Consider the following 22,524-nt stretch of genomic DNA (forward strand, 5'->3'; position numbering starts at 1 on the left):
ACTAGTGGCAGCTAAATAGTGGTAGGATACAGTGTGTTTTGGACCACAGATGCACAGGTCAAAAGCTGTAAGTACAAATTCCTTAATACTGTAAGGCTTAGAGTATTATCTGCTCATACTTTCACATCTTATTGGTAAGACTAGGCTATGGATCAAAAAGTGTCCTCTTCTTCTTTTTTTCTGTTTTCTTTTCTTAGCTTTGAAAGTGTGTAAAAAGCACATTTATATCTTTATAAAGCTGAGACAGCTTTATAAATCAATAAATTCTTAGCTTAAGTTTAAGCCACTAAATATTTAGAAACCACGTTTTGTCAAAAAGCTGTCATTTTGTAGCTTTGTCTCTCTCCTTCAGATGTAGTTGTGTGATGATTAATGGCTCTTTGAAGATGAAAAACACAGATTTTTTTTCTTCTTTTTCTTCTTTTTTGTTTGAGTCAATTACAGAAAGTGACGAATCATTAGGGTTTTGTTTTACAGTGTGTGAACGTCCTCTAGCTCCAGGAGATTTGTTCCAACATGCTCGTGACAACGTTGAACTTTTGATCCTTTGAAAACAGTGTTTGAATGAAAGCAGCCTTTCCCTGCATGATTAACTTAACTACACACAAACAGGTTTTTACTTTGTTTATTGTAAACAAACGTGTACACAGAGTAGAGCAGGGTGATATGACCTAAAATATTTATCACGATATACATTTGAAAATTGGCGATAACGATATAACTGACGATATAATTGACACTAGACAAAATACTTCACAACTCCACAACTTTATTAGTGCAAAAAACCCCATCAATGTATTTTCACTTAAACAAGCAGCTGTTTTTTATGTGCATTAAAGTTATATAAAAACGTAACAGTGCAAATTCCTTGCTGACAGTTTAACCAAAAGGCATTTCCAGTGGAAATTGGCCGACATATCCTCAGCATAACCATGTATAATATCCACAATACACACACAATACGGTAATATTATGTTGAAGCACAGTTCGTATCACTCCGCGAGGCACCTGCCTACTATAGCCGTAATGCTCCGACAATCCATCAAGCAGTGCGGGTTCGTAGCTTAGCAAAGTCGTACTAAAACATTTGACAGATTTTCGAGCGCCATGTACATAAAATCCTTTTGAGGTCAGTAAACACAACCAGAATTCATACATAAGGCACACAGGATTATAAAGGACGCTGTCGATTTTCCAAAAAATCAAAGAATTGATTTTAAGTGTGCCGTATTTTCCAAACAACACGGTAATAATGACGGCCCGCTAGCATGCGCTACCAAAAACAGTGCTTTGTTGTGTATCTGACGGCCGAAAGCCAAACCAGTTCCACACCACTGAAGTTGCAGCATTTTTACAAACCAATTCTGGTTCATCCGTTTCATTTAACGATCCACTTTCGTTCTTCTCATTCCGCGTCGCTGCCATGTGCGTATGTAAACATAGGCACTGCGCATGCACGTTTTACCCATATTCTATGGTGATATTTCATTTTCCTATCGTTGCCCAAAATTACACCGGTATTACCGTGAACTGTATGATAGCCCAGCCCTAACACAGAAATAAGCAGCGCAAACAGTTGGGCACATTTGAAGCTCTCTGTGTGTGGAAAAATCTTATTTTTTTTTAAAGGTTTAATGTGGTTTTATTTGATCATCAGCTGCACTTGTTTGGGAGATGCTGTAACTGTATCATCCGGATTTATGTTACCTTTGACAGACAGGCTCTGTTATTCCGTGTCGTGTCTGTAAAACAGTTGGGACACAGATTTTAGTGGTTAAAATATCTTGCTCATAATATTTGGTGGTAGGATGACAAAAGTTAAATCACGGTTTTAAACGTGTTTTAAATGTTACATATGGCATTTGGTTCTCTTTGTTCTCAGACCGAGATGAAGATCAAAGTGTTGGAGGCCAAGCATCAGGAGGAAAAACTGAAGATGCAGCAGAGACACGATGCAGAGGTTGAGAAAGTAAGAACAAAAGCTTTTGCATATTTCACAGTCCTTGCTTAGTGTGTACTCAATTAATTATTGTAATCAATTATTGTAACTTTCCAGCTGTTTGGATATTTTTAATTATGGCAGTTATTGACCTGTGTTTAGCTAGCTCTTATAGGGAAGTGACAAACATGCCTTCCCTGGACACTTTATTAGGTACACCTACTGTAGCTAAATGGTAAATAAATGGTAAATGGCCTGCATTTGTATAGCGCTTTTCTAGTCCATAGGACCCCAAAGTGCTTTACACTACATTCAGTCATTCACCCATTCACACACACATTCACACACTGGCAATGGCAAGCTACATTGTAGCCACAGCTGCCCTGGGGCGCACTGACAGAGTATTGTTGCTGGTCTTGGGTTGGACACCCTTGCTTTCATAACTGCCGTAATGCTTTGTGGCTTAGATTCAACAAGGTGCTGGAAACATTCCTGAGAGATTTTGATTCATATTGACACTGACAGACTATTTGAGTACAATTAAGTCTTTGTCCTGTACAGCAAACCAGTTTGAGAACTGAGCTTTGTGACATGGAACATTATCCTGCTGGAAGCAGCATTCAGAAGATTGGTTACGCCATGGTCATAAAGGGATGGACATGGTCAGCAACAATACTCATCTAGGCTGTGGGGTTTAATGGTCAGTTGTCACCACCACCACCAATCTGAATTGTTCATACAATGTCTGATGGATTCATGCTTTCGTGTTCTCCATGTCCAAACTCTGATCCCACCACCTAAATGTTGCAGAAGAAACTGAGATTCCTCAGACCAGGCAACATTTTTCCAATCTTCTGTGGTCCAATTTTGGTGAGCCTGTGTAAACAGTAGCCTCGTGGTGTCATGTAACGGTGTGTGGCAGGCAGGAAAATAGGACGCAAACGCAAACTCACGGGAAAACAGAACTGAACTCAAAATGCAGCTTTATTGCTGACAGGTGACAAACGATAACAGTGATACAAAAGCAATGCAAAACTAAACTGGGAAGAGCTAATGGTAACACATACCAGAAGACACGGGGAGACTCACACACAGCATGAGGGACGATGCGACGCTGACTCAGAGAAACACAGGGCTTAAATACACAGAGGGATAACGAGGGAATGAGACACAGAAGGAGAGCACAGCTGGGAGTAATCAGGCTGGACGAGACAAGCAAAGCAGGACACATTCGCATAAGACATGGACCATCAAAGTAAAACAGGAAGTATCATACAGAGACGCAAACTTGACACAGTGGAGAAAGCAACTAAGAAACACAGAGACATAAACCATAAGGCAGAGGACTCTAAGAACCAAAATACGCGGAGGGAAATACTCAGCTTGGAACACAAGAAACTAGACTAGAGGGAGTAACAAAAGACCAACCATGAGAACACAATGCACAATGCAGAGGGACAGAAAACAAACTCAAACATGCAAAGACACACAATTACACAGAACAGAGGGGACACAGAGAGACATGAAGGGCAAGGGATCAAAACTAGAAGCCATAGAATAAATCACACAAGTACCATATTACAAACATCACAAGGAACTAGAAACGCTGGGTCAGGGGAAACATGGAATAAACACAAAGAGAGACGAGGGCTCAAAAATACACAGAGGGGCACACAGGGGGTAAGAGTCACGAAGGGAAAACACTTAGGGAACAACACAATAGGACAACTCAGGAAACATGGCCTAAATAAGGAACGAAATACAAAAATACAAGAAACTAAGAATACTGGGCCCACATGGCCCAGGACCGTGACACGGTCAAGGTTCAGTGTGTTGTGATTTCAGAGATGCTCTTGTACATACTTTGGTTATAACTAGTGGTTATTTGAGTCTGGCCATCTTTCCTTGACCTTTGACATCAACACGGTATTTCTAACCAAAAAAATGCTGCTCACAGGATATTTTCTTTTTTTTTCTATTCTTTTTTCTTTTTTGACCATTCTCGCAAATCATAGAGATTGTTTAATGGGTCAATCCCAGCAAATCATTGGCTTCTGAAAAACTCAGACCAGCCAATTTGGAACCGATAATCATTTAGTCCTTTAGTGAACATGGCTAAATCTCCTTTTTGATTGTATTTGTTATGGTCACATCTTTAGATAACTTTTAATCATATAAAGTTGGTGCTAATATAATGCTCTCTACATGAGTGAAAATAGTTTGTGCAGTTCTTTTCTCGACAGGCCCGCTCACTTCGGTGCTCAGGAGAGCTGTTTAACCTACGCCCGTCACTGATCTTGATTCTCATTTGGTGGCTAATGAAAAGTAAAGGAATGAGTCTGTCCTCTTCTTAGCGCTCCATCCTGCATGTAATCACCTCTTCAAAGCTTTTTGTCAGCTGGTTAAAATAGCAATAAAGCTGGTTTATTTCACATTATAGTCGGTGCCCGTCAGTTAGGCTGCAGATCAAGCACCTGGGATCTGTCACATACTCACTATGACTTTCCTTTGCTGCCACACAAGCTTCTAATAAAACAGAAAAAAACACTCTACTTTTCTTCCTACTTTAAAATGCCCACTGCATCTTAGTGTTTGACAAGAGACAGGATGACAGCCAGCTCTTTTTTGCCCCCCCCCCCCCCCCCCCTCTCTCTTTAATTACATACAGATTGCAACTTATGTCCAATTTAATTTCCACTGAATGTTACCCAATATTCCCCATAATAGCTTCAAAGGGGAGTTATTCAGGGGTGGACTTTGATGAGCCGGATGGAAAGTGGACAAGCTAGGTTTAGTTTTAATTAGTCTACTTATAAATAATGTATCGGCTGCTGAAAGGCTACGAGTCGTTGTCCCATTGCTTTAAATCCAAAGCATGGTGAGAGTAGTTCCAAAATATTTGATAAAATCAAGTGCAGAAGAACATCTTATGTTATTAACATGCAAATCTCTGTTTACTGTACAATATGTTATAAATGGCACTGAGATTAAATTACATATGTTACAGATTCTGTTGGTTCTTTCTTCTGCAGTTTAATTTTGTCCTCTTCCAGTGATGGTATTGGTCAAAGTCAGAGCCAGCCAGGCTGGATCCCCTTCCCCCGGCATAGGATGTATTTTCAATCCTAAAATGGACATCCTAAAAGCTGCCATTTCCCACTGTCTGGTGCACTCTCTCTGGAACTGACACTGTGTCATCGGCTTGTTCAGTGGAAATGACAACAACGCCTCTAGGGTAGTAAAATGGAGAAAAAAAAATGGGTATCCCTAAATGCTCTGTGAACTTTGCTCCAGTCACCCTATCCTCCTTTCATCTCTCTCCCATCACACTCTCACTCACAGAGACGATGGTAGACTGGACTAATAAGTGCACTTAAATTGAACAAAATGCTAAAGTCTCATGGGCTTTGGGAATTAATGGAAAAATAACCACTGGTCCATTTCAGCCAGAGCATCATCTGTTGTTGAAATAACGCTATTTATTCCCTTTTGTTAATGGCATTACTCCCAAACCTAAAAATACAGCCAAAAAAATCCATTCGGCTTATAGACAGGTTCAGAATGATATTTCAAGTAGATTTGATAAAATGAGACTTGGATTGTTGAGTTTGGATTCATTTTGTCTATAAAGTAAACCAGTCTGCTTGGCACCATCTGCATAGCAGATAGATTCACCAGTTGCAGAATGCACTTACATATATATGCATATTATGCAACAGAGTAATTGAGAAACTCTCCATGGCCTAATTTAACTAATTACTTACAGATGGCAGCAGGAAGCAGATGCAGTTACCTCATTGCGCCTTAGCACAGGTGTTTCATTCAGCTGCCATTTCTCACACTTTGCACGTAGTCTCCTAAGTAATGGATGTGCTTATTAAAGATGAAATGAATGAAGTCATACAGTGAAATGCCATACAGCGTGTTTCATGTTGCTACAGATAACAGCCTTTAATTTAGGCATGCATGAGATAAACACATGATTCATAGCAGACAAACAATTTCTTTTTCTGTCTTTTTTAAAAACGAAATTAATAATAAATTTACATTAGCATCCATAAACAGAAGACTTAAGCGTCACCACCGTTAAGCTAGTATGGCGTTAAATTCTCTCATTTTTTGTATCTTCATATCAGGGTTGCAGTGTGGCTGAAGCTTATCCCAGCTGTCATTGGGCAAGAGGCAGCGTACTCTCTGGACAGGGTGCCAGTCTCATGTACAGATAATCATTCTTTTTTCATATTCACCCCAACAGTCAATTTATAATCACCAATTAACCTTTTATGTAGTCATGGGGAAAAAATTTTTTTTTATAGGGCTCTATACAAACATGTGGGAAAATGAGCTTGAAACAATGGTTTTCTGTCTGACTTTATTAGTCTCGCACATTGTTGCGAGTGTATTCTGACACACTCTACATCGTTACTTCAGTTCATCGAGGTTTGCAGGCCTTCATTTATGCACACCTGTCTTAAGGTCCCACCACAGTCTAATCTTTGATTGGGTCATTGCAACACCTCAAGTCTTTTCTTTTTCAAACATTTTGTTGTAGATTTGCTTCCGTGCTTAGGATCACTGTTGTCTCAGAACCGAGTTTCAGCCAAGCTTTAGCTGTCGGACAGATAGCGTCACATTTGCCTCGAGGATTCTTTGGTTCATGGTGGCTGCACTATGTGCCCTGATCCTATGGCTGAAAAACAAGCCCAATCATCACCCTTCTACCGTGCTTTGCAGTTGGTATGAAGTGTTTGTGCTGATATGCTGGTTGGCCAAACGTAGGTATCGCAGTATTGACCAGTATTGTGTGGTCTGACCTTCCTGGGAAGATTATGGCATTGTTTTAACACACATCTGAATGCTCCAGATCAGCAAACTGCTAAAACTTTGATGAAGGTGATCACACTTGCTAGTGGTCAGTCAATCAAATGTATTTGAGTGGCAGCACCTGGCTGTCTCTGGGAAGATGCCAGAGTACCTGGAGAGGACCTATGCAGGCACAGGAAGAACATGCAAACTCCACAGTCCAGCGGATTCAAACACATGTTTACCTTGAAGAATATATTCATATATAAATATTAGGGGTGCAACGATACTCGTATCGTTATTGAACCGTTCGATACAGTGCTTTCGGTTCGGTAGGCATATGTATCGAACAATACAAAATTTGTAATTTATTTTATCAACTTTCCTTCTGACGATGCTGTCTGTGTTGAGCGCTCAGTGAATCTGCGTTGGACTACTCCGCCTAGGCTGCACTGTCAAGCGCAGATCCACTAAGCGCTCAACACAGACAGCATCGTCAGAAGGAAGAGCGCAGGGCAAGCCAGCGAGACAGAAGTTAAGCTCTCCTTGCAACATGGCAAATTGAACCTCCCCCACCCTCATTCAGATCTGGCGTTTGGAATTATTTTGGTTTTCATGTGAGGCATGACCCTGAAGGTAAGCGAGTCATGGACTAAAGTAAAACAGTATGTTGGATGTGCCACGCAATGCTCAATTACATGGGTGGGAACTAGTGTGTTAGCGCAGTTAGCTCGTTAACGTGTTGGTCGTCTAGCCTCAGGCACGGGCGATCAGGGGTAGCTCGTTAACGGAGATTTGCCGTGTTGTGGCGTTAACGTCATTTCAACGAGATTAACGCTGACAGCACTAGTGGGAACACAACGAATATGACTGCACGTTTACGCCGACATCATCTTAGTGCAAAGACAAGTGGAAGCAGACAAAAACAACAAGCATGCATGCTACAAACTTTACCCGAGTCATTTAGACAGCCGTTAGCACATGATTCTCCTTATGGGGACCTGATATGTTTAATATTGTGGCGAGCTTAGACAAGGTGGAGACGGAGGTGTCGTTTGGTCTTGCTTCCCGTGAGCTAGCCAGGGAGCACAGCCGTTTATTGACATCTGCAGAAGAACACTGCCGCTAGCTAACTGCTCAGCGCGGCAACCGCACAGCAACAACAACAACACACAGGGCGCCTTCTGACCCCGGAAAGACACACCGTCGCAGCGAGAGGGCGTCACCCGTCACTATGGCAACATAAACAAAACATAACTGTACAAACAGAACCCCGAACAGCCCTGACCCGCTACATAGTATTTATTTAGTATTTAGTATTTATTTATTTATTGTCATTGTCAAGAACAATGAAATTGCGTTTGGGGCTTCCATACAACCCAAAAAAAAGAAGAAAATAATAAATACCCCTTAAAACCCAAGTGTACATATTTAACCCAGTGTGACTCCAATGCAATAAGACAATCCTTAGCAATAATGTTCGTAGAAATTCAGACAAAGACCTGAGAAACATGACAAAATACAACAATGCAACCCATTCAATATTATTGTACTGTGAGATATGATATCAGATATGATAGTTATCTATTTAAGAAAGGGGGGGGGCAGGAGGGGGAAGAGAATAAAGATATGATGCACCAATGCAGACCAGTTCATTGCTATTAAGAAGTTGGATATGGTTATTGTCCGTGAGAGGGGGGCAGAGAGTTCAGGAGCCTCACAGCCTGTGGATACAGGCTGTTGGCCAGTCTGGATGTTCTGGCCTGTATAGACCTGTACCTTCTCCCTGAGGGCAGCAGATGGAAAAGGTGGCGCGCAGGGTGATGTTGGTCCCACAGGATACTGTGCACCCTCCTCAGACAGCGAGTGGGGAAGATATTACTGATCTCTGGCAGACTTGTTCCAATAATTCTGCCAGCTTCTTTCACCACCCGCTGGAGTGCTTGCTGATCGGCCTTGGTGCAGCTGGGGAACCACACTAGAAATCCATACGTCAGAACGCTGCTGATGGCACAGTTGTAGAAGTTCAACATCAGAGATCTGGGAATGTGTGTACATAGTCCCTACCTAAGGGGTCAGTCGTCCCCGACGACCCCATTACCCCACACAAAGTCCTGCAAATGTCCAGGCGCCTTCTTTTGCTGCACCGGCCGGTCACGACCGGCGGGGGAAAAGTCACTCGGGTCAGAACATGGGGTGCCACCATCATCCCACTTCTGACACCAATGTGGCGAGCTCAGACAACGAGGAGACGGAGGTGTCGTTTGGTCTTGCTTCCCGTGAGCTAGCCAGGGAGCACAGCCGTTTATTGACATCTGCAGAAGAACACTGCCGCTAGCTAACTGCTCAGCGCGGCAACCGCACAGCAACAACAACAACAACACACAGGGCGCCCTCTGACCCCGGAAGGACACACCGTCGCAGCGAGAGGGCGTCACCCGTCACTATGGCAACATGAACAAAACATAACTGTACAAACAGAACCCCGAACAGCCCTGACCCGCTACAATATGCTGCTGAGAATATAGCCCAGAAGAAGCGGATAGTATAGCTTTTATTTTGGAAAGAGACATTTCTCTGTAATAAACTTTCTTTTCCAAACATGAGTGATTCCTCAATCAGATACAGGGCTTGCAAAATCGCTAGCCCGACATCCCGGGGCTAGCGATTTTTCCAGTCGGGCTACCAAAATCTATCTCTGCCCTGCCCGTTGGGCTATTGTAGGAAGGAAAAATATATGTCAATGCTTTTGCATTCTTTCGGAAATGTAGCTGGGTAATTATGTCATTGGCATCGATGAGCCACTGTCAATATGTGACATATTGAAATCGCGTTTGAATTTGCGCTTGTTTTTTGCTTTCACTTTGCAATCGCGCGAACTGTGTATAGAGAGCGACAGCACTGATTGGTGAGTGATGATAATTTGCGCACCAATTCCTCTGACATCGTCTTATCAATCGTTAGCTTACTATGCAAACATGACAAGTGAAATCTCCCGCAGCAAGCTTAAACATATGAGAGGTTGATCGCACAGAGAATCGCTGACCGTTGTGTGTGTGTGTGTGTGTGTGTGTGTGTGTGTGTGTGTGTGTGTGTGTGTGTGTGTGTGTGTGTGTGTGTGTGTGTGTGTGTGTGTGTGTGTGTGTGTGTGTAAAAGCAGCAGGATATACATTTTAGTTCTGCTGAGCCAAATAAGACAGGTCAGGGTGAAGAAGTGACAGCCAAAGAAAAGCTTACCACAAAACGGAAAAGTTATGACAAATCAGACTATAAGGCAAAAAGAAAGTGCAGCTTTATGGTTTCATGGACAAAAGAATTTCTGTGGCTGCAATATGACGAGCTAAATAACCAGGGCTGCACATAAGTGGTCCGCAGGTGCGCATTCGCTGTCAAAATAAAATAAAAAAACGCGCACAAGATAAGAAGTTGCAACGCGTGTTTGCATACATAAGATTTTCTGGAGGAGGACAGACATTTGTTTAGAACTCTTAAAGATGTCGAAGAAGCTCCTTTAAGCAATTACTTTGGTGTTCCTCCACCTCCAAAGAAATGTCAGAAGAAGTCCGAACCACAAAAGAAGCGCGTATTCTCGGAAAAGTGGTTGCAGGAGGTGAGCTGGCTTCAAACAAATGATGAACGCACAGAGATGTGGTGCGGAATGTGCCGTGAAAATCTCACTCTAGCGGACAAAAACAGTGCTTTTTATATGGACGCAAACTTGCGTTGCAACTTCTTGTCTTGTGCGCGTCTTTTATTTTGACAGCGAATGCGGACAACTTATGTGCACCCGTGTAAATAACATAATGTTCTGCCGGGTGTGTTGTTGGTTTTCTCTCGATTTCTGAGTCGACAAGCGCCTTTGTTACTGGGACCAGTCATTTTAAGAAAGGCCCCCATTAGAACCCATGAGAAATGCAAGAAATGCATTATTGCTCAGTCTGCAATATCTTTCCCAGAACAAACACCAATTGCAAATAACATACTAAAAATAAACCTGAAAAATCTGTTTAGAACAGCGTACTATGTTGCAAAGAGTGAACTACCACTGGCAAAATTTAGCAGTCTTTGCAAACTTCAAAAAGCAAATGGCCTAGATCTTGGTTCCACTTGTCTCTTACCCGTGACTTCAGCGGAAATTTCAAATTCAGGATCTGACACAGACTGATTCATGTCCTACACAGTTCTTACAAGTTCATAGAAATTTCTGTTCAATTAGAACCAAGTATTTGAGTTGATGATTGTAATTTTTCTACAATGTTGTAATTTGTTTTTCAACAATTTTTTGATTAATGTTTTGTTTCCTTTACAATATTATACTTTAATGTATAATATTGTAAAGGAAACAAAACATCAATCAAAAAATTGCTCTCTTTTTTATTCGGGCTACTTAAATTTATTTTGGGCTACTAAAAACTGAAGAGTCCCTGCCCGAAGGGCTACCAGGGATTTTGAAATTTTGAGAGCCCTGAGATATATTTATTTTTTAAATTACTTTTGTTTCAGCAACATTAAATTTAAAAACTGTACTTTTGAGTTAAAATATATATTTATAATTTTAATAAATGACAAATTAAAAAGGCATGAACATTTTTTTGTATCGAAAAAATATCGAACCGTGACACCAAAGTATCGAACCGAACCGTGAATTTTGTGTATCGCTGCACCCCTAATAAATATACATAATTTTTTTCCCTAAACCTTTTGATGTATTAATGTTCATATTCATGTTTACTTCCTATGTGACCCCTACCTACAAGAGTAGTAATAGTAGTAGTAGAGTCTGAATACTTAGCTGCATGTTCTGTTATGTGTGTGTGTGTGTGTGGGGGGGGGGGGGTATACATGAGCTCACAAAGCAAGAAACTCTGCACAAAAAAAACAAAAAAAAAAAAAAACTTCTTTAATGTTGCTGGTTGTCAAAAACTCCAGGGTCTCTGCGCTGTCTTTCAGTGTGGGCGGTTGCATTTTCCTTTTTTATATCTGGGTCACATAGTGCTTACTTAAATTTAGCCTTTGTGAACTTTGCATGCGAAAACTTTAATAGCTTTAGCTTTGCTATGACAGATGCCATTTTCTTGGCAGTAAGAGAAAAACAGCCGAATACACTTTCAGTGTCTCCCTCTCCATCTGTAGATTCTGGACCGAAAAAATGGTGAGATTGAGGAGATGAAGAGCCTTCACCGGACCAAGCAGAAAGAATCAGAGGAGACGATCCGTAAGCTGGAGAAGAAAGGTGAGAGGTCACATGATTGCGGGGTTAACATGAAGGATGTTTGTACTTGTGTCTCTGCCACTCGGAGTAAAAAGCCTAAAAAGATGCAATTCCACAAAGGATTGCACTGGTGTAGAGTGACACTCTCCAGCTGTGCTGCTCAATCTAAAATTCAGTCACCTTATGTGTCTTTTTATACTTGATATCCTTCTTTTTGGTCTTGTTCCTTTCTTTTCTCACGTGTCTGCTTTAAGAGTGTCCGATGATAAAACTGCGTCGCACAGAAGAAATAGTAGCCATTCAAATAGAAACAAAATCTTTACTGTCATTGATTTCCTGACAGCACATCAGTCGGGCACAAGTGTGCGTGCATGTCTGTTCATGTGTCCATCTGTTCATACCCTGAGGCAGGGCCTGACTGCTCTTTTGTGTGTTTTGTGTTTGCGCTTACCCGCAGTTCAAAGCGTGCTGCGAGAATCCCAGGTCATCTGCGAGAGCAAAGAGAAGCAGATTGCAGAGCTGAAGAAGATGTCGGATCAGAGCGCCGACTCTTTAAAAAACGAGTGGGAGAAGAAGGTATGAGGATAAGTTGAAGGGCTTAGAAATTCTACAGGCCAACGCCGTGTAAGCAGCCCTGAGCCAGAGGAAGACTGTTTGTTAGCATGAGACAAGCAGACTTTGCTTTAAGCAGCCAGGCTGTACATCATTCCTTCATGTGGTGCTTAAGTTAGTGTGGGTTTTTTCACTGCTGAAAAATTAATGCTCTGTGCCCTAGGTAAATTGTCTTTTCACTCCTACAGCTCCAGCTAGCTCAGCTGTGGGGGCTCAATAAGATGCTAATGAAATTTACACTCATCTCTTCAGGGTCGCTCAGCATGTGCTAAATGATGTTATAGAAACATTTTTTTTTCTCTCAGATCACATAAAAAAATGTGTAGCATATGAATTATGTTTAACCCTGTTCAAAAAGAGATACTGCACATCTAAAGAAGCAGACGGTACTAACTCCACTTTTTGGAAGTATGCACTCACTGTCACTGTATTAGGTACACCTGTTCAACTTCATGAACATGGTCCATCATAGACATGGTCAAGACGGCCTGCTGAGTTCAAACTGAGCATCAGAATGGGGAGTAAAGGTGATTTAAGTGACTTTAAACAGCATGGTTGTTGGTGGCAGACGGTGCCAGGGCTGATCTGAGTATTTCAGAAACTGTTGATTTACATTTCCCACGCAACGATTTCTAGTGTTTACAGAGAATACATGAGGCCAGAGCTCAAAGGAAAATGGCCATACTTGTATTATTAATATTTCTAGCTGCTGGTAGTTAGAGCTGTTCGATATAATGATATATATCGGATGACGATATAAAAACGTCTATTGTTTCATTTTACGCTATCGTTTGTTTCGTGGTGTCGCAAAATAAACTGTTTACGGCAATATTTTTTCATAGTTTTGATGGTCACTGTAGTGGCTATATTAAGTTCTTAAAGTTCTCTCTTTCTCTTATATTTAATATAACCACACTACGGACGGACAAGCGCCTGTTTTTATGCGTTGTCGTTAGCAACAACAACGGTAACACCATCGCGTGTCCGGTTGTTTATGTTCCCCATAAACCTTTCACAATAAAGTTCAAGATCCTGTTGAGACTTTTCAAAATGAACTGAATCACATGAAAGAGCAGATTATTTACGGATGAGAAGCAAAAAAGAGCCGCCAGGTGCTAATAAATAAACCTTAGACTCAAACGTTAGAACAGGCTTTTCCCCGCAGCACGCCGTGTAATAAATACTCACAAAGAATACGGCGGCCGTTACAACTTACAGTATGTCTAAAAATGTATAGTATCATGCATCGGTTAAAACACTCGACTCCAGGTACATGACGTGCAGCTCGAAACACTTCCCGCAAGTCTAGCTGCTCGAGATTCACAGAATTTACAGAAAATGTTACATTTTTGTGATTTATATCGTTATCGGGATGATAGAATTCTTATATCGGGATATGAGATTTTGGTCATATCGCACAGCCCTACCGGTAGTGGTGTAACTGGACAATGACAGTGGGATTCCCATTACAGATAAATCTTCAACAACTGTGTGATGCTATCATGTCAGCATGGACCAAAATCTGAGTAGTGTTTTCAGCACTTCATTGAATCTATGCCATTAAGAATCAAAGCAGTTCTAAAGGCAAAGGTGGGGCCAACTCATTATTAGCAAGGTATACCTAATAAAGTGGCTGTTGAGTGTATGTATGTAACATTACAAGGTGTGACGTAAATGTCATTTTGTAACTGTTACCCAGAAGCCCAAAAGTTTCAGTCACTATATACTTTATAAACAAAGAAAGTATGGCATGAAGGTCTGGTGGAAGTCTGAAGCTAAAAGCCCATTTGACTGTGAGATATGAGATTTCTTCATCAGTCCACAAGTCCTTCAACAAGTCCTTCATCGAGTGTTTTTAATATAATGAATTGGTTAGACAGATTGGTATCTGTCCAGGTTGTACCCTGCCTCTCGCCCATAGACAGCTGGGATACGCTCCAGGCCTGCCGCGACCCTTAAAAGGATAAATGGCAGAGAATGGATGGAATTGATTTAAAAAAAAGAGTATTATGGGGTCTCTGATTGCTGAAAAGTGTTTTTATACTTTTAAAAATTAAAAGAGAAACGATTGATCAGTCATCAATGACTGGAATCGCGGCGAGGAACATCTGTGACTGACATGTAGATGTTTCATGCCCTTGCAGCTGCATGCTGCCGTGACAGAGATGGAGCAGGAGAAGTTTGAATTGCAGAAGAAACACACACAGAATATCCAGGAACTGCTGGAGGACACCAACATCCGACTGGCTAAGATGGAGTCTGACTATAATGCACAGTCACAAGCAACTGTGAGTACAGAAACAGTCAGGGCTCTCAAAATTTCAAAATCCCTGGTAGCCCTTCGGGCAGGGACTCTTCAGTTTTTGGTAGCCAAAAATAAATGTAAGTAGCCCGAATAAAAAAGAGAGCAATTTTTTTGATTGATGTTTTGTTTCCTGTTTTGTTTCCTTTACAATATTATACATTAAAGTATAATATTGTAAAGGAAACAAAACATTAATCAAAAAATTGTTGAAAAACAAATTACAACATTGTATAAAAATTACAATCATCAACTCAAATACTTGGTTCTAATTGAACAGAAATTTCTATGAACTTGTAAGAACTGTGTAGGACTTGAATCAGTCTGTGTCAGATCCTGAATTTGAAATTTCCGCTGAAGTCACGGGTAAGAGACAGTGGAACCAAGATCTAGGCCATTTGCTTTTTGAAGTTTGCAAAGACTGCTAAATTTTGCCAGTGGTAGTTCACTCTTTGCAACATAGTACGCTGTTCTAAACAGATTTTTCAGGTTTATTTTTAGTATGTTATTTGCAATTGGTGTTTGTTCTGGGAAAGATATTGCAGACTGAGCAATAATGCATTTCTTGCATTTCTCATGGGTTCTAATGGGGGCCTTTCTTAAAATGACTGGTCCCAGTAACAAAGGCGCTTGTCGACTCAGAAATCGAGAGAAAACCAACAACACACCCGGCAGAACATTATGTTATTTACACGGGTGCACATAAGTGGTCCGCATGTGCGCATTCGCTGTCAAAATAAAAGACTCGCACCAGATAAGAAGTTGCAACGCGCGTTTGCGTATCTGATTGAGGAATCACTCATCTTTGGAAAAGAGAGTTTATTACAGAGAAATGGCTCTTTCCAAAATAAAAGCTATACTATACGCTTCTTCTGGGCTATATTCTCAGCAGCATATTGTAGCGGGCCAGGGCTGTTCGGGGTTCTGTTTGTACAGTTATGTTTTGTTTATGTTGCCATAGTGACGGGTGACGCCCTCTCGCTGCGACGGTGTGTCCTTCCAGGGTCAGAGGGCGCCCTGTGTGTTGTTGTTGTTGCTGTGCGGTTGCCGCGCTGAGCAGTTAGCTAGCGGCAGTGTTCTTCTGCAGATGTCAATAAACGGCTGTGCTCCCTGGCTAGCTCACGGGAAGCAAGACCAAACGACACCTCCGTCTCCTCGTTGTCTGAGCTCGCCACATTGGTGTCAGAAGTGGGATGATGGTGGCACCCCATGTTCTGACCCGAGTGACTTGGTGCGCCAAAAGAAGGCACCTGGACATTTGCAAAGTGAAAGCAAAAAACAAGCGCAAATTCAAACGCGATTTCAATATGTCACATATTGACAGTGGCTCACCGATGCCAATGAGATAATTACCCAGCTACATTTCCGAAAGAATGCAAAAGCATTGACATATATTTTTTCCTTCCTATGATAGCCCGACGGGCAGGGCTGAGATAGATTTTGGTAGCCCGACTGGAAAAATCGCTAGCCCCGGGACGTCGGGCTAGCGAGTTTGCGAGCCCTGTGTTACAGGTATGGCCCTTTAAGGATGAAGCCTGATGGGAAATGTATTCGGGATGTGTGTAGCGGGACTGCCTGGTGTATGTGTGAAGAGAGAGAGCGGAGAAGGGGAAAAAGTAACGGTTAGCTACAGAAGAGACGAAAAGAAAATAAATAAAAGGAATATAATAACTCCCTCGACAGCCAGAGTTGTGTGGCGATGCTCGCTGTGAGTAAACTGTTTCAGCCACTGTACGCGGTGTTCGTGCCTTAGAGAAGAAATAAAGTTCGGTGAAGCAGTTTCCTACGCCTCCTTCTATCTTTTTGCTAGCGGAGTTGACCTGTATAGTAAGCTGTTGCCGGCTACGAGTCAGTTACGGAACCTTCAAGTAACTGCCAGAGGTTTCCTTACTACGGTTCGGGGCCGCGGATCTGGCGCGGTAACACCTGTATCTGATTGAGGAAACACTCATCTTTGGAAAAGAGAGTTTATTACAGAGAAATGGCTCTTTCCAAAATAAAAGCTATACTATACGCTTCTTCTGGGCTATATTCTCAGCAGCATATTGTAGCGGGCCAGGGCTGTTCGGGGTTCTGTTTGTACAGTTATGTTTTGTTTATGTTGCCATAGTGACGGGTGACGCCCTCTCGCTGCGACGGTGTGTCCTTCCGGGGTCAGAGGGCGCCCTGTGTGTTGTTGTTGTTGTTGCTGTGCGGTTGCCGCGCTGAGCAGTTAGCTAGCGGCAGTGTTCTTCTGCAGATGTCAATAAACGGCTGTGCTCCCTGGCTAGCTCACGGGAAGCAAGACCAAACGACACCTCCGTCTCCTCGTTGTCTGAGCTCGCCACATTGGTGTCAGAAGTGGGATGATGGTGGCACCCCATGTTCTGACCCGAGTGACTTGGTGCGCCAAAAGAAGGCACCTGGACATTTGCAAAGTGAAAGCAAAAAACAAGCGCAAATTCAAACGCGATTTCAATATGTCACATATTGACAGTGGCTCACCGATGCCAATGAGATAATTACCCAGCTACATTTCCGAAAGAATGCAAAAGCATTGACATATATTTTTTCCTTCCTATGATAGCCCGACGGGCAGGGCTGAGATAGATTTTGGTAGCCCGACTGGAAAAATCGCTAGCCCCGGGACGTCGGGCTAGCGATTTTGCGAGCCCTGAACAGGCATGTGTGAGTCTGGATGTGTGTGTATGTGTCAGCTTTACTGCATTAATACAGCAGCAAAGATTAATCTTACTAATATTGTTAGCTGTTTTTTTTTTCTGGCTTTCTGTTAATCTGTGTACTATGTGCACAAACAGTATGTTGATGAAACATGTGGGTGTTACTCACCCATAGTTGCTGTGTTACTCTTATTAAACTGTATGCAATGACACCCAGTTCAATACTACACATGCTTGGATGTCTGATCACAGCAGCTCATCAGTCAAGTGTGCGACACTGCCTCGTATCTTCTTTCTACTTTTATAGTTAAGCAACCATTTCATGTTTTATTCCTGAAATGCATGTGTCACATTTTATAACACTGTTGACATGAGATGCGTAAGATGCTACAGTAGCTCAGATTGATATAGACGACTTCATCATCATTTTATTTATTTATTTAAGTCATCTTTTTACAAGTTAAATGAAAGGAAAAACAACACCATCTGCCTCTGGCTGTAGATTTGAGGTGTTGAGGATCAATTGCTCTGCACACTTTCAGACAAAAAATAATTTTCTGGAGCAGCTTCTTTGAAATGTTGTGTTAGCACTCAGTCTGTTGGTGTTTTTTGTTGCAGCTGCTGTGTGTTGTGTCTGCTGAGACCAATGATGTGATTTTCTGACATTGAATTATTAATCTCCACACCCTGATTTATGTTGGACCTTGTGTTGCTGCACATACCAAAGTAGCAGATGTGCTGGAAGACTCCCACTTAACCAGTGGTCCCGTGGATTTACAGATGCAGTGTTGTGCAAAGGTTTTGAGCCACAAATATGTATTGTAACGTGCAAACATAAATGAATATACGGTATATAGGACAAAAACAGAGCTTGTACAATTCTAACAAGACTGAAAGACAATATTTGGGATGAGCACCTGTGTTCTTCACCACAGCCTGAACTATCTAAAGCAGCTTTCCTGTCATTTCTTTAAGTTGTCTTCAGGAATAGTTCTCCAGGCTTCTTGAAGGACAGTCAAAGCTCTTTTTCGCATGTTGGCTGCCTTTTTTGTTCTCTGTCAAGATGATTGCACACTGCTTCAATAATGTTGAGGTCCAGGCTCTGGAGAAAGCTCAGTGTTTTTCAATTTAGATATCCCTTTACTGCATTGGCAGTGTATTTGGTGTCACTGTCATAACAAAAAAAAGGAAGTTGTTGCCAATCATATAATATTGTATGATGGATCAAAATCTGACTGTACTTTTCTTGATTCATATTTACATCAGATTTGACAAGATCCCCAACACTAGGGCTGAAATACAGAATCTACACCATGTTTTACATATGGCTGTGAAAACCTCTCTCCTGACCTTGTCCATACATACTTATAACTGATTTTTATTTATTTTTTATTTTTATTTTTATGGCTTCATCACTCCACAAGACCTGTTACTACTGATTTTCAGACACTTTTCTGGAATTTGGCAAATCTCAGCCATTTCTGTCTGTCTCCCTTCCTTCAGAATAGCTTTTTGTCAGCCACCCTTTCACAGAGACCACTTCTGATGAAGGTTCAGTTAACAGTAGATAGATAAGATGAAGGGTCAGATACATCTCTCAGGTCCTTTGTCAGGTCTTGGCTGACATGACTTTCAGATACCGTTCACCTGCTTTGGACAGTTTTTAAGGCCTGACACTTCTTTTGTCCACTGCTTGTCCAGTTTCCTCTTTTTTTCCCACTAACTAAAGAAATGGAAACAAATGGTGTGACTGGCAGCAAGTAAATAAAGGACCTAAAGATACTGTTGTTCTTTTGCTAAGTTGTCAGTTATGTGTAGACGCGACACTGGATCATCCATTGAGTTAGGTGCTTTTTTTTTTAATACTTTAATGATTTGTAGGTCAGTGTTAAGTGACTTTAAGAACCAGAAAAAAAACATTCCTCCAAAAATGGGTCAGGAATGGCGACTGCACTGAAAATAAGCATCAGATGCCAAAGAAATACTTTAAAAGGCCAGTGTGATGGGCTGAGTTGGGTAGGAGGAGTCCTAGGAATTATTAGAAAAATAGGGTTTCCATTTATTTAACCCTAAAAATTATATTTACAAAAGTAATAAATGTTGAGCTCATAAAAGAGGTCAAAGAAACAAAACTTAACTCAGGCAAAGAACTGCAAACTTAACAAACCAAACAACTGCCCAAACAAACATAACTGACCTAAACAGGAAATGACACACAAGGGTATATATGATGGCTGATCACATCACTATGACACACGAGGGGTAACTAAACAAAACACAATCATAAACCACAAAAACCATGCAGTACAGGCTAGTTTGTTAATAAACTAAATACCAAAGAAGAACATCAAAACCACTGAACCCTAAACTCAAATATCTAATCAAATATAAAAACTTTCCAAACCAATCAATAAACTTATTGGAAACTAAAGTGTGTTATTGTGTTCAAATGAAGAAATGAAAATACACAAAAGTTACCGACTTTAGAGTGTGGCCATGGGTTTGGGCATGCAAGCAGGCTTCTTGGAAGCAAAATGCGAAGAAAGGAGGAGTGGCTCAAGACTTGCACAGTAGTGTAAAACTCACATGATGAGCATATAAAACACAACATATTTAGTATTTTATTCTGGGTTAACTTACTCACATTTTTGTGTCCATCAGTTACACAGTGAGTGTTTGTGTAAATCGACTTTAACTACCTGACTTGTCGTGTTTTCCCTTACTTTTTTTATTATTTATTTTTGTATGCACATGTTTGTTCCATCTGTCTGTGATCACGACTTATACTTAAGATAGTGTGAGCAGCTTTCAGAGATTCATCCTAAAGAGCAGCAGGGGATGCAAGTGTTCAAACGCTTAGTGTAGGCAGATTATTTTCTATGCTCAGCACCACCTTTCACTGGAACAAACAGGATTCTCTGCGACTAGATTTACTTCTGCTAAAAAGTCTTTCCTCAGTTAGTTCTAAATGTATACATCTGTCGCATGGCTAATCAGGGGGGAAAAAAGGGACCCACAACACTCAGTGGCTGAAATGAAAGGAGACATTCTCTAACCTCTGGCCAAGAATGACTCTCATATCTTGTGCCTGTCATCTTTAAAAAGGTCTTTGATCCAAGTATGTATTAAATCTTACCCATTGCCATGATTGTGCTTGAAGATGTGCGTGCACACATGCGTACACACCTCCCAAAGCTGCACTTTCTTTGAAGTCTTATGAAAGGACTTTGGTTTAAGTGGGACTATGCACATTTCATTAGCTGGGACCATCAACACCAGAGGCCAGTTGAATGCACGTGTTTCATAAATACAGTTTCTATCAGTATCAGTGTTCATGTGTTGCCATACACACACGCTGCCTCTGGCCTTAGTCTGTCAACAGGGCCACATTTAAGAGGCTGCAAATACTGAATGGTTCATGGTTGATTTACACCACCCCCCCCCCCCCCCCCCCATTTAAAAAAAAAAAAAAAAATTAAGGCCAGACAAGGTCCAAGAAATTGGGGGGAAAGGCCCCTTGTCACTGTAACAGCTGCTGTCCTCCTGTAGTGTTGGGCTATTCACAAACACACGCTGAGGATATGTGTTGAAGGTAGTCTTTATCTCAGGTGAGTTGGTACAGCACCTTTTTGTCAGCGATTGCTGTCTCTGTGCTTGATCCTTTAGAGCTGGAGTTGCCTCATTTTGCCCCATGTTGACTTTCTTGAGTCTTTCAATATCCAGATGAATCTTCCTTTCAGTCCACACTCCTCATTAAATAGAAGTGAGCTCCAGTAATGCTGAACATGTGCTTTTGTGCAGCAAATCACATTGTAGTTGTTTGTGGTCAGTGCTACTCCTCTACTAAATACACTGCTCGAAGAAATCAGAGTAACACTTTTTGATCTGATGCAGGATCACCATGCACTAGTTGTGCATTTGGCTGTTGTGGGTGTCACTGCTGGTAAATGGACTGATTCTTATATAGCACTTTTCTACTCAACTGTAGTGCTCACAGCACTTTATACAACATGCATCAGTCACACATTTATACAAGCACTTTTTCCTATGCTTTTCCTACCTGTGCTTTCTATCGAACAATCAAAGACAATGGTCCAAATTGAGTCCACGATGCCAGTGAACGCTCTTGGTGAACCCCAAGAGCATATCTCGGATACTTTGGCATGCAGACTGTAGCAGCCAGAGATCGAACCACCAACCTTCCAGTTAGTAGATGACCTGCTCTACCTCCTGAGCACCAGCCACCAATACTAGAGGTAGACAATGCTTGGACCATACGGAGGTTACAGTGGTAGTCCAACATCTTTCAATCTTCTGTACCTAGGCCTGTGCTTGTTACGGCACACATGTGCCATTGCCAGGAAGTTCTATGTCTCCCCGGCATGGAGGCAATTCCAGGAGAAAGACAGTTACTCTAGGGTAGCTGGACAGGGTCATAGAAGTTCCTTAATCTATCAGGAGGACCGGTATCTGCTACCTTTGTACAAAGACGAACAGGGTGAACACTGCCACACCAAACAATCAGAAGCAGGCTTCATGAAATTGGCCTGAGAGCCAGAGATCCTTTTATGGGCCCTAGGCTGACTGCCTGGCACCAGTTAACCTAACATTAATGTGTTTGGAAACCACTGCACCACTGTGCCGAAGAGATGTAGATCCTAAGTTTATATCCAGGACACAATATGAAAAGTTTGCTCACATCACACGCAACACAAGCAATCCAGGACAACCTCAAGTCGATGATTCATTCCCTTCAAATACAGCAGACTGGATGCAGCTTAATAACAAATGAAATAAAGACTGTTCATCTGCCCACCGCTGCCTTGTGGAGTTTCTCTCCAACAGAAGTATCACAAAAAGATACTTCGGATGTTGTTTTTGGCTCTTATCTCTGCGCAGGGCAGAACAGGTAGAAGTGACTGAGTAGGTGTTTGAAAATAAAGACAAGCTGCTATCTGCACCAGCCAAGCTTTTAACAGTAGTCCGTGCACGTCCA

At 41.7% G+C, this 22,524-nt stretch overlaps 1 protein-coding gene across 9 annotated transcripts in view; it reads left to right on the plus strand.

The window, feature by feature from the left end:
- cep112 (centrosomal protein 112) overlaps positions 1 to 22,524 on the plus strand; it is a 144,566-nt gene that overhangs the window by 26,822 nt on the left and 95,220 nt on the right. For 8 of the 9 annotated variants that reach the window (XR_003272234.1, XR_003272235.1, XR_003272236.1 and 5 more), the window contains 4 exons: positions 1,883 to 1,969; positions 11,876 to 11,975; positions 12,412 to 12,530; positions 14,711 to 14,854. Coding sequence is in view for 6 of the 9 variants with exons in the window: in XM_026165046.1 (XP_026020831.1) it covers positions 1,883 to 1,969; positions 11,876 to 11,975; positions 12,412 to 12,530; positions 14,711 to 14,854 (450 nt within the window). In the remaining 3 variants the exon portion in view is untranslated. The remainder of the gene's footprint in view (positions 1 to 1,882; positions 1,970 to 11,875; positions 11,976 to 12,411; positions 12,531 to 14,710; positions 14,855 to 22,524) is intronic. The other variant, XM_026165049.1, reaches the window with a different exon arrangement.

Source organism: Astatotilapia calliptera, chromosome 4, assembly GCF_900246225.1.
Source record: "Astatotilapia calliptera chromosome 4, fAstCal1.2, whole genome shotgun sequence".
NCBI classification, from domain to species: Eukaryota; Metazoa; Chordata; class Actinopteri; order Cichliformes; family Cichlidae; genus Astatotilapia; species Astatotilapia calliptera.